This window comes from Kogia breviceps, chromosome 9 (genome assembly GCF_026419965.1).
Source record: "Kogia breviceps isolate mKogBre1 chromosome 9, mKogBre1 haplotype 1, whole genome shotgun sequence".
In the NCBI taxonomy this organism is placed as follows: Eukaryota; Metazoa; Chordata; class Mammalia; order Artiodactyla; family Physeteridae; genus Kogia; species Kogia breviceps.
The window spans coordinates 73444042-73457270 of NC_081318.1; the positions used below are offsets into that span (position 1 = coordinate 73444042).

Consider the following 13229-nt stretch of genomic DNA (forward strand, 5'->3'; position numbering starts at 1 on the left):
TAAACTATTTTATCATCTTTCCTGACGTCTTTCTCTGGTTATTAGGTTCATAAACACCATTACTTCAGTGTGAATGCCGTGAGGAAGTTTTAACATATGAAATGCGTAGTAGTTCACTGTCTACTTTCCTATTCAAAATAATTACTCACTACAAAATTATTCTTAAGATTTTTTAAGTTTCTGAAATAAATCCCCTACATATTCCAGACAAGAGTAAGGGGAATTCACCATTGTGTTATTTATCCTCTGATTATTGTGACCACTACCTCCGCATAGCACCCTCCATGGATCTCAGGAAAGACTGGCAGATACCAGAGCTACTTGCAGTGTTCCTTCTCTGTATAAGATCTGGGATTTTGCATAACATTATCCTTCCTTTCATAATAACATCAGCAACAGCTAACATTTATTGGGTACTTACTGTTTGCAAATACTGAGTTAAGCTTAATTCTAAAAACAATCCTCGGGCTTCCCTCGTGGCTCAGTTGTTAAGAATCTACCTGCCAATGCAGGGGACACGGGTTCAAACCCTAGTCCACAAAGATCCCACATGCTGTGGAGCAACTAAACCCATGCGCCACAACTACTGAGCCTGCGCTCTAGAGCCTAAGAGCCACAATCACTGAAGCCCACACACCTAGTGAGAGAAGCCACAGCAATGAGAAGCCCGCGCACCGCAATGAAGAGTAGCCCCCACTCACCACAACTAGAGAAAGCCCGTGCACAGCAACGAAGACCCAACGCAGCCAAAAATAAATAAATAAATTTAATACAATAAAAAAATTAAAACAATCCTCTACTCAGCCATAAAAAGGAATGAAATAATGCCATTTGCAGCAACATGAATGGACCTAGAGATTATTTTACTAAGTGAAGTAAATCAGACAGAGAAAGACAAATATCATATTATATCACTTATATGTGGAATCTAAAAGAATGATACAAATCAACTTATTTACAAAATAGAAACAGACTCACAAACTTAGAAAACAAACGTACAGTTACCAAAGGGGAAAGGTGGGCGGTGAGGGATAAATTAGGAGTTTGGGATCATATACTCACTGCTATACATAAAATAGATAATCAACAAGTACCTACTGTATAGCACAGGGAACTCTACTCAGTATTCTGTAATAACCTATATGGGAAAAGAATCTGATAAAGAATGGGTATATGCATAACTGAATCACTTTGCTGTACACCTGAAACTAACACAACATTGTAAATCAACTATCCTCCAATATAAAATAAAACTTTTTTTTAAATCCTGTAAGATAGGAACTGATACCTTCCTCAAAAAGATAAGGAAACTGAGGCTTGGTGATTGTAAGTAATATGTTCAGATATTGCAGCACTTAACTTATAAATGGGAACCCCCAAACAAGCTTTTAACCAAGATATTAGAAAAATATTTCCATAAATAAGTCACAAAACTAGAAAACTTTCAAGCTTAAAATGCTAGAAAAACTTTTATCTTTTGTCTCTGCTTAGTTCCTGTCTAGGTTTGTCCTATGCTAGAGCATGATATTCAATCCAGTTTAACAGGTGTAAAGGAAAATATGCCTGTCATTTCTTCTGTGAGTCTTAGCTCTGAGAACATGTGGGTTAATTTGTACTTTATTAACCATAGTGACTGAGTGAAATGCCAAAAGGTGATAAGTTGCACAAATAGTCACTTTTGTGTAAAATTTATTTTATGTTTTGAGATCTTTATCAGTAATATGGGAAGTAAAATTTTTCTAAGAAAAATTCTACTTTCTACTCTGTTACCTATTTATATTTGACATTTTACATTATAGATTTATTCAAGATTGGCTAACTTCTCTAGGATCCATTATGCTCTCAAACTGGGGTTATAACCAAGGTATTTTATTTATAAACAAGTTTCCTGAAGTTTCTCTATTAAAAATTTTTTAATTAAACAAGTCTCAATGGCCTTCTGTGGATCTGGGGACATTGGCTTCTGTTCTAAATGGAACTGTTCATCCAGTATTTTCCATCATCTTTGCAAAAATTGTAACTGTAAGTAAAATTTATTTGCTAATATTTTTAACAATTTTAAACAAAGTGTAACCTGAGAGAACAGACCTGGTATACTTTGACCCAGCAAGGGGGAAATTGGGAAGCGTAGTAGGTCACTCCTAGTGTGGGATCCATGATAGAAAGGTTAACTAATGTTCTCAGGGGATAAGCCATCCTCTATTGTGAAGTGTTTGGCTGGACCTTGTTGACTGGGCAATCAGTAAAGAAATTGCTTTGTTTTCTAATTCTGACTCCCATGCTGTATCAGCATTCCAAAGCACTGAAGTAATAAAAGAGACAAATACGACCACTCTTTCTTTCAACTGGTCTGAACAATGGCCATTTTTTATTACCAGCCAGCTCAGAGAGAGGAAGTAATGAGAGTTTGGGATTGTGCTGGGGAACCCAGGAGAGCTGATGAATTCATGGATCTTATTACAGCCACCTTAAGTCTTCAGTCTCTTGGACTGTTGCTACACTGTGTCAACAAAGATGCCAGTATATGTATAACTACTAATTTTAGGAACAGTTTCTAGAGAAATTTATAAAGGTCTCACTCATATTGCAGGTAGTACTCTGAATACAGGAATATTAAGAAACCTGAGTTATGAGAAGTTATTAGAAATAATAACTCAATCAGAAAACTAATTTCAATAGTTTCTTGGAAAATATGTGGTAATATTAATAGCAGATAGAGGACTCATTTGTCTGATCCTATATTTACATAGCTTAAGTGAGAGAATTGAGTGAATTTTTTTTTTTATTGAAGTAGTTAATTTTTTTAATGTAATGAATGTAAAGGATAGAATAATGGTTCATTTTTTCCCCAGAAATGTGTGGAAATTACTACGTTGAAATTCATTTTTTAAATCCTGATGAATAGACATTTTAGTTTTTTCTCCTTCTTTTATAATATATTCTCCTCCAATCATCTGATTTTAAAAATCTATTCCCTTTCAGATGTTTGAAAATGATGATAAAACCACATTGAAGCATGATGCTGAAATTCATTCCATGATATTTGTAATTTGGGGTATTATCTGCTTTGTCAGTTATTTCATTCAGGTAAGCTTTTAATGAATTAAACAAATATGTACGTGATTACTGTTTTATATCATCCTATTTGAGTTAAAAATAGTAACTAAATATAATAACTAAATAAAATACAAATATGTAAATATAGTAACTAAATGTTCCAAAGAAATAGATAAGACAGTTAAGAATAAATGTAGATTTTTGTTTGTTTGTTTCTTTTCCAGGGATTATTTTATGGCAGAGCAGGGGAAATTTTAACCATGAGATTAAGACACTTGGCATTTAAAGCCATGTTATATCACGTCAGTGTTTAGTTGGGCTTTTTTCTTATTTTATTTTAAATGTGTTTTAAAATATTCTAGCTTTTAGTTTTTCTTCACATCAATTTCTTGACATAACCTTTCGTTTGATCATTTAAAAGCATCCTTTTTTGTGTACCAAGCAGCAACTGTATTAGAATTATTGTACTGTATTTTCTAACAAAAGCAAGTCCAAAATTGTTATGTTCAAAAATGCAGTTTATAAAAAACAAGATTTAGAGTCCACTCCCTGTTCCTTGCATTTATTTTGACATATCTCTTTTAATGTATAATGTAGTTCTAGAATCAGAATGGAGGCTAAATTAAAACTGAAAAGGAGTGTTAAGAACAACAATATCTTGGGGAACGTGTTTAAAAAGAAGTTAATTTCTATAGTTCTCATCCATATGCACAGTTTAAGTTTTTTTATTGCTGATTTCTTAAGGCAGCCATTCTCTGAATTCAGATAACATCAGTCTAGCTGGCAGGTTGGCTTGCCACAGATGATCATTCACACCTGTGAAATAACTAAAACTAGGTGTATCAAATAGTAATCTTGAAAAGTGAGTCTTGGGGGCAAATGGCAGGAATGTCTCAGACTGGCACCTCTAAAATTCTTTCAGAAGGCCAAGGTATATTGGGTTACACTGAAAGCCAGTAATCATTTGAAGCCCTTTGCCACACTTTCTGTCACCAGAGCTCACCGAGTAGGGGCAAATAGCTTCCTGCCAGGGTCATTTCTTTTCAAAAGTAGAGTTACTGTCACTCCAGCGGAGTCATCAAAACCAGTTTTTACATCTTGTGACTTTTAGCAGTAGTGCTCAAAGGACTGCTGAGTAACAAAACTCCTCCGCCTTTGTGTGCTCTTAGAGGACAGCAAGATACAAAATGAAGTGAGTGGGAGGTTTCCCATAGCAACTTAATGCTCTGAAGCAGTTGGTGCCTAACTTCTTCTCTCAAAAAGGTCCTGTCAGAGACAACTGCAGACACTCCTTAATCCAGAAAAACAAATCTACTTGAAGGGTCATAAAATGATTTAATGACTGCACATCTTGTCTCGCTCACATTAAGCTTGTACTTTTGGGGTGTTTTAAATGAACAATTTATGTCTTTACCTCAAATCTTTGATGAAATTAGGTGGGGTTTTAATTAACTAATACTATGTTTCACACGACAATTTTTGCTCGTTTTTGTTTTTCTTTCTGTATTTATGTTTTTACACATTCAAGGACATTTATTTTCAATTTTCAGGAACTTTTGAAAATGTTCCCTGAATCTCTGAATATCCTAAATAAAAGAGTATAAACTTTAACTTTTCCAATCATTACTTTGAACTTTCTTTCTAGAGGATTACAGGATGCTTTTGCTGGAGGAGTCCCAAGGCCACAAGCCAGTTAAACCAGTGGATATTGTTAATCCAGTATCCTGATAGCTGATACTGGACCTTACTCCTTTGCCTAGCATTAGCCATGTGAACAGGAGGACAGTAACATTCTTGGATTAAGTAGCTTCTGCCCATAAGAATACAGCAATCTCTAAGCCATAAACTCTTCCTCTTCAAAACACATAAAAAGACAAACAGACAGAAACTCTGTGCTATTCAGCAGATGTTATTAAATTCTCCCATAAATTCACCTGAGCCCCTTTCAGCTTACCATTTGTTTTCCCTCTTCATTCTTTAGCACTCTTTTTGCTTATTTGCTTTCTTAAATTGAAAGAAAAGAGTAATGTATTTGGCCTTTTCTCAATAAATGTCTTAACGAATTTCACTTTTGTGTGTAGTAAGGGAAGTTCCCAATGTACAGTTTTGCCCTAACTCCTATTACCTGTTTGTTGTTTTTTCTCTAAGATATTTTAAGTCTTAGAAATCATGCTGAGACTTGCAGTGCTTTTTATAACCATTTTGAAACCTCAGTTGAAGTAGAGGTATTTATGGAATCAGGTGTGGTCTTTTTGTAGGTATAAAATCTCTATTTTATTTGATGACTTGAGATCCTTCCAGTTGAAAAGAATGTTCTAATTGTTGCTGACTTCAGTGGTTATAAATAATCTATTGCTTATTGTGTTTAAAGCTAAATTTATATTTCTTAATGATAAATATTGACCTATAGACCTATTCGGTTTTTTAAAAGATATGAAGTGGTTTTTTGCCTATTTCTCTCTAAATTGGATTGGCTAGGGCTTTTGTGGAGGGTCACTAAATCATAAGATGATGTCATTAATGGAGATCACTAAGGAATCTCAAAAGGCTACTTCCAAAAGGATCTGAGGTAACAAACTCTGAAGCGGGAAAAACAAGTCAGGAAACTCAGCTGTAACGTTTCAGTTAGACAGGAGGCAGAACAGGATAGTTGATTAAAAACTCTGGCATCTGGTTGCCTAGGTTTAAATCCTGGCCTCAGTACCTCTGTTTCCTCATATATAAAATATGGATAGTCATAGTATCTATCTTATAGAGTTGTGATGATTAAATGAGAAAAGACATACCACGCACTTATGATAGTGCTTCTGTAATTTTTTATTTCTAATAGAATTACTGGCAGGGAAAAAATGGATTTACTAGTATCAGAAAACCTGCTAGCCTAGCTTATAATCATTTTACCATTAGGAAGAGAAGAAGCAAGCTAAGTTTTACTCAATACCAGCTGTGTTCCAGAAACTCTGCTAAGTGTTTTAGCATATAATGCCTAGGCTGGGAAACAATCCCTAGAGTACATAATTGCTGACTTGTTGAAAAGCAGTTTTGGATATCTTGTTGTTTGACCATCAGAGAAAGACAAAGACTAGTCATATATGTATCCTTTGCCTTGCATATTATAGCAATTACTATACTATAGAATTAGGAATGTAATAGTAAATGATAAATTCTTTTTCTATATTTTTACTTTATATTGTATCTAAAACTTCTTTGTGTATTCCATGTCATGTTGAAATATAGAAAGAATTATGCAATGTAAAATATATATATATTTTTTTTAGTATACAATAAAAAACAGGTAGGGCTTCCCTGGTGGCACAGTGGTTGAGAATCCGCCTGCCGATGCAGGGCACACGGGTTCGCGCCCCGGTCTGGGAAGATCCCACATGCCGCGGAGCTGCTGGGCCCGTGAGCCATGGCTGCTGAGCCTGCGCGTCCGGAGCCTGTACTCCGCAACAGGAGAGGCCTCAACAGTGAGAGGCCCGCCTAGCACACACACACAAAGAAAACAGGTAATGTCTTCTAGATCAAGAGTGCTGTAGTTACTATCATTGCTGATGTGTGTTCATGATATGTTAGGCTCTTGACTCGGGTTGTGGTCTCAAAGTGGCTACCATGTAGTGCATATCATGATCTCTATAAGATGCCCTTTGGGTGTCTAGGACCCTAAACTCTTTGGGACACCTTCCCAATCCAGGGGTTTAAAGAGTAGAGATGTCATTGCCAGGGTTGTAATCCCCCTGGCCGCTGCCGTATTCCTCCACGGGAGCTTTCTTCTCACACAACAGCATGATTAATGCACAGCCTTCTATCTCTCTTACTTTTGTTTCCTTAGTTGGCAAAAATGTGTAACCTGGGCATCAGGGCCCTGGCTGAGTTGTAGTAAGCCAACAGTTCTTTTGCTCTTCGCTCACTAAAAATCAGTCATTTTTTAGAGACAGTCTGCATGTAGTTTAATCCACAAGAGATATAAGTGGTTTGAGTGCATGGGAGGAAACAGTCAATAACTAATAAAAGGAAATCAGCATTCCTCAAGTTGAGAGGTGCTAAGAAGTGCTCTCTCTATTTGCTGTTGAAAATGAAATTGGTTATAACATTAGGCTTTTATTGCTTGTATTTTTGACCTGTCTCCTTCAAATTGCATGCTTTTTGGCTGCAGGGTTTTTACAGCAGCCTTTCTGCCTCTTTAGCTTCCCACAAGGCCCAGTACTTATAACATCTAAGGGGGAATATGAAGTGTCAGGGAAAATCTCACCTATCTGGGTCCTGAAGAGAAGGAGACAGACTTCTTTTTTATTTTTTATCATTTACATGTTTAGACAGAAAGGTTTGGAAATATTTCTAAATTGTGTTGTGCATTACTTTACTTTCTAAGTAAAATCTGCTCTCCACAAATTACTTGTGGAGTAAAATTACAAATTATTTTGTGGTTCGAAATGACCATTTTAAACATTGATTATTATACAATATTGCAGCATGGCAGTGAGTCCAAGCTGTTGGGCTTAAGTTCTTCAGTTTGTATCTAAATATAGATCTTTGTGAAGTAAGAAACAAAAGTTATTTGACCCATAGTTTTTACAAGAATTAAGTGCCTGTGAGTAAGGAGGCAGGCAAATGGCTTCTAAGTTAATGTAGCAAAATCGTAAGTCAGAAAAGAATCTTTTTGATGACCATATGTTAATTCCCTTTTTTCTCTAGGATATCTCCTGGTTTGATGATAAGGAAAACAGCACAGGAACCTTGACAACAATATTAGCCATAGATATAGCACAAATTCAAGGAGTATGTATATTGCTTTTACTTTTAATTAATTAATTAATTTTTGGCTGCGTTGGGTCTGTTGCTGTGCGCGGGCTTTCTCTAGTTGTGGCGAGCGGGGGCTACTCTTCGTTGGGGTGCGTGGGCTTCTAAATTCAGTGCTTTCTCTTATTGCGGAGCATGGACTTTAGGCTTTCGGGCTTCAGTAGCTGTGGGGCGCAGGCTCCAGAGCTCAGGCTCAGTAGTCGTGGCTCAGGGGCTTAGTTGCTACACCATGTGGGATCTTCCCGGATCAGGGTTCGAACCCATGTCCCCTGAATTGGCCGGCAGATTCTTAACCACTGTGCCACCAGGGAAGTCCCTGCTTTTATTTTTAAGTGGTGTATGTATATGGTATGCATGCATGCATGTACATACATGGCTATGCATATATGTAAGCTCTGCTGAGATGACCCACATCATTAAGGAGACCAGGTAAGTCTAAGGGCTAACAGGGAGCTCTCAATGAAAGATATAAAGAAGCCTTTCGGTTCTGGACATTTTTAACCAAAAATAAAGGAGATTTAGGACATGTAATAGGATAACCAGAGGACTAAAGAAGATACCAAGAATGAGTTAGAGAAAAGAGCTCAGAATTAAATAGTAAGATAGGAAAAAGTAATAAAATGAAAACACACACATGTAACTTAGAAGTTTTAATAAAAGAATGAAGTTTAGTTTTTCCTTCCCCACAGAAAATAAAATCTTATTTAGCATAATATGTAACATGTTAAATTCATATGCATCTGGAAATGGGTCTGTGCTAGTTACTATACAGATCAAGTTAAAGAGATATGTGTGATCATGACTGGTCACAATATGTATAAATAAAATTCATGTTTATGAACCATATTCAAAATCAATGACAGAATGACCAGCATAATGTACATCAAAGTGATGCTTAAATATTTATGGGGAGTAGTGTGGAAGAGATGAAGAGTAATTTATTAGTTTTCTTCCAATTATTTTAATAAAATTAACCTTTATATTACAAGCAGGATTTCAACTATAATTGAGAAAAGGAATGCAAAACAAGATTTCCCACTTTTAATTTAAGTGAGATAAAGTTTTTGATCTCTGTTAAAATAAGAACTCTAGCAGAATTATAGACTTTCCTTTTTCCTTATCATTCATGTGGGAGAAAAGGAAAGTAAATGATGCACCTCCGAATGACAGAAAAATCTTAAAAGTATTTTTTTTGTTGTTTAGAAATACTGAAATGTTGATTACAGCATTGCTACCAGAGCAACAAATTGTCAACTAAAACAGTTCTTCAAAACTGTATTTTCTTTTGGAAGCTATTTCCACAGGACATGGCTACTATTCTAATTTTTGTAACTTTTGCAAGACTTCTTTGTTCAATATATTCATACAAGGATAGATTTATATTACTAGAGAATAAAACAAGTTGGTTACAATTATGAATATTCACATGCTTCTGTATTGGTTTGGAAAACTAATTTTATGATGTAGAAAGAGCTCAAGAGGAAAGGGGGCATCATCTTCATCTCTTCCTGAAACTCTTTTTGATAATTTTGAAAGCAAGACTCTAAATTTCACTAGGTAGTATTTAAATTTTAAAGTAAGGCTGAGGAGCTGGATTTTACTTGTATAAGTGGGAAGAAAATGATGGATAAAATTTCACTTAATAGTTAACTAATGAGCATAGCATTAATCTTCCATAGCACAATAGAATCAGATAAATGACAACATCTGTGCTTAGAAATTCAATGGTTCACTAATTTTGGCAGAAGTATCAATCCCTATAATTCCCTTTAATCCCCATTCTACAAAACTTGTTTTTTTTCCTTTTCTGTGTACATGTTTTTCTCTTACTACCTATCATCATTCAGATCTTTTAAGAATCCAGTGAAATATTCTTACTATAAGCTATACTTGATATGTGAGACATCTCTTTTAGTATTTACTTCAATGAAAAGAAAAAATTAGTACTAAAGACCAACATTACTCTCCGAATACCCATTAGTTGTTTCTAATACATAATGTTGTCTCTCATCAAGAAAAATTAATGAGAATATTTGTCAGTGTGATTCCTTATAAGCCTTTGACTAATACTATTTGAATCATTTGAAAATTTCCTGTTTCAGTTAGTAAATGTTGGTCTCATGATAACTTCTGGGCAACTCAAATCATTTTCATTAAATAAGAAGTAGTAGCCAAACACTAGATGGCTGGAATACTCATGGCACATTTAAAGTTGCAGAATTTGGAAAGCATAAAAACCAAAAAGGATTCCAAGAATAAGACTGTATCTACTGGCATATAATTCACATAAACCCTTGCTTTGCCATATATAGGTAGATTCATATCTAACTTGAATGGATTCTCTTTCTATCGAAGGAAGATTATTTACTAATCCTGTTTGTCCACTATTTCTTTTATCACAAAGACACACCACACTAGAGATGAATCAGAAAACAATAATTTGGGGTTATATATCCTATCATATCAACTTAAGATATTTCCATCTCAGTTTCTTCATCATGTAATTTCAGTTACATGTTATTTTATCAAATATATTAGGGTGAATGTTTATAAACTAGACCTTTAATAACAGGAAATTTTATTTTTAAACCCTTACTATCACCAAAAATATAAGCTCCTGGCTATTTTTAGATGTTCTGATACTTTGAGAGTCATGAGAAAAACATGTTAGTGAAATAAGGTTATAGGACAAAATGATTCCTGAAATAGTTGATTGAATACAACCAATTTAACTGGTATTATTTCAGCCCAAGGTAATGGCTTACTGCCAGTACATCTGTCAACAGACTATTTTCTGTGTAGTATGTAGTTTTATTAAAGGTATAAAGCCATTTTAAATTCTTTGGGAGACTGAATTTCACAAAATTACAAAGTATTATTTCTGTATATTTTAGCAACCTCTTTTCATCAACCAGAAGTCTTATCTCACTTTTGTCTACATGAAAGTGTGTAATTGATGCCACAGTGTACACTTGATATACCAACAGACACAATATTAGTTCCAAGAATTCTCACCAGAACTACAGTTACATTGCCCCAAGAAATAAAAATTTCCTTTATTAATTCCTAGAGCCCAGTGAATTGATTAGGTAGAACTAGGGTATCATTACGTGGACAATCGTGACCTCACTTTTTGGTTTAACTTTTTGACATGGAAAGTGTATAAAACAGCTTAACATTATTTATAATTCAAACAATGTGAGTAGTCATTGAAATCACTTTACCACAGTTAAGTTTGGCATATAATTGCTGTTTTGCATTACAATTTTAGGTTGAATTCATTGAGACATTATCAAGTCTACAGCAAAAGCTAATATCCAAAACCATAGTGGTTAAAGGTGGTCCTTCCTATTAAAAAAAAATTTCAATCTCAGCCCTGAACTCAAAATTTTGCAGTGAAACTTTACCACTGCTAAGCCCTCAAACTGTTGTCTGGAAAGACAAGTCAAGAAATTCAGCTTCCACTTTTGACAAAAAAAGAAATAAAGATAGTAAGGTCTATAGGAGCAAATGAACTGGTCCAATAATGTGTGATAAATTCATTTATTTTCCACAAAATACTTGCTAATGAATAATACAATGAATAACAATAGGCCTTAAACACCTTACATTTTCACAGACTTTGTAAATTTGTCCATCCAAACCTTTTTTTTTTCTGCTCGACAAATATTTTTGCCACCATCAGTTGTAAAACATCTTAGCAGATTACACTTCAGGTTATACTCATCTAGTTTATCTCTCAACTTCTTTGAAAATATTCTCACCTTCAGTTGTTCCACACAGACTATTCATAGCAGCTAATTTTAAAGTCGCTTCAAACTCAGTATCGACTCCTCAAAAAAACCAACAGCTGAGCAGTATCAGTAACATATGTCGACCCATCAAGAGCCAGGAAAACTACTCAATATGACCTACCTTGGTTTTCAATTGACGATGGATATTGCTGTCCTTTTTCTCAACTTTTTGAGCAGTTGTTCTCATCAAAATGCTAATCATCTGATATTAGTTTATGCTCTCTGAACACATTTATTCCACTGCTACAATCAAACATGATTTTTTTTTTTTTCCTGTATTTGGGTGTGGCCTCTCCCATTGCGGAGCACAGGCTCCGGACGCGCAGGCTCAGCGGCCATGGCTCACGGGCCCAGCCGCTCCGCGGCATGTGGGACCTTCCCGGACCAGGGCACGAACCCATGTCCCCTTCATCAGCAGGTGGATTCTCAACCACTGCGCCACCAGGGAAGCCCTCTCTTAACGTTTTGAATGTATGTTATACACTGATAATAACTTTTAATGTCATTGTCTGCTAAATCTAACATTTGTGTCAGTTCTGGGTCAGTTTCAACTGATTGATTTTTATGCTCATTATGGGTTCTTTTTTGCTGCTTTTTGTCATACCTGGTAATTTTTGAGTAGATGCCACACATTGTGAATTTAACATTTTGGGGTGCTGAATATTTTTGTATTTCTAGAAATATTCTTGTTTTGTTCTGGGATGCAGTTAAGTTACTTGGGAACAGTTTGATCTTTGGGGCGGTGTTGATTTTAAGATTTATTAAGCAGGACTGGAGCCAACTACTGAGGCAAGACCCTTCAATATAGTCTACCCAATGACCAGTAAATCATGAGGTTATTCATTCAGGCTGGTATGACCAAGCATATGGTCTTGGTATGACTAGCCCTCACACATGCATTGTTCAGTTGAATACTCAAGGAGGACCCTCTGCAGATATCCAGGTTTCTCTTTTTGTATACCTCTCTCTTCTTCAGTGTTCTGTGCTGCAAACTCTAGCTTCCTTGGCCTCTCCAGACTCAGCTTTGTCTACTCCACTTACGGAGTCTGTTGGGCTCTATCTCAGTTTACCCTTCCTATTCTGAAGCCTGGAAGCTCTTTTAAGGGGTAAACTGTGGCAAACATAGGGCTCACCTCATTTGTTTCTCATTTCTACCCTTGGTTGCCTTAGGTCTAGTATCTTGAAAACTATTGGTTCATATATTTTGTCTATTTTTTATTTGTTTCAGATGGCAGGACAAATCCATTCCCTCTCTTCATGTTAGCCAGAAGCAGAAATCCTGCTATATAGAATTTTATTTCTACAATTGCTTACTGAGTATCTTTCCATTTATTTTTTTATGGGAGCCATTCCTCTGGAACTTTCTTATCAAAGTTGTATTACCCACATTTAGCATAGTATTTGGACATAGTAGATACTCCATAAATAACTGTTATCTGCAGAACTATTTAATTATGACTTTCTGCTCTTGATTTCCAAGGAAAAATTCTATCTTCATGCATGTTGATAAAGAATCTAAAGAAGTTTAATCAAATTTCCTCTGATTCCAGTTCTAAATTCTTTCCAGAGCTACACTAT

The 13229-nt window shown here is 35.4% G+C and overlaps 1 protein-coding gene across 1 annotated transcript in view; it reads left to right on the top strand.

Annotated features, from left to right (window-relative positions):
• The window catches only part of ABCB5 (ATP binding cassette subfamily B member 5), a 101867-nt gene that overhangs the window by 58505 nt on the left and 30133 nt on the right, over positions 1-13229 (top strand). The window contains 4 exon segments of the mRNA XM_059073986.1: positions 1885-2022; positions 2983-3087; positions 3282-3359; positions 7753-7836. Of these exon segments, the coding sequence (XP_058929969.1) occupies positions 1885-2022; positions 2983-3087; positions 3282-3359; positions 7753-7836 (405 nt within the window).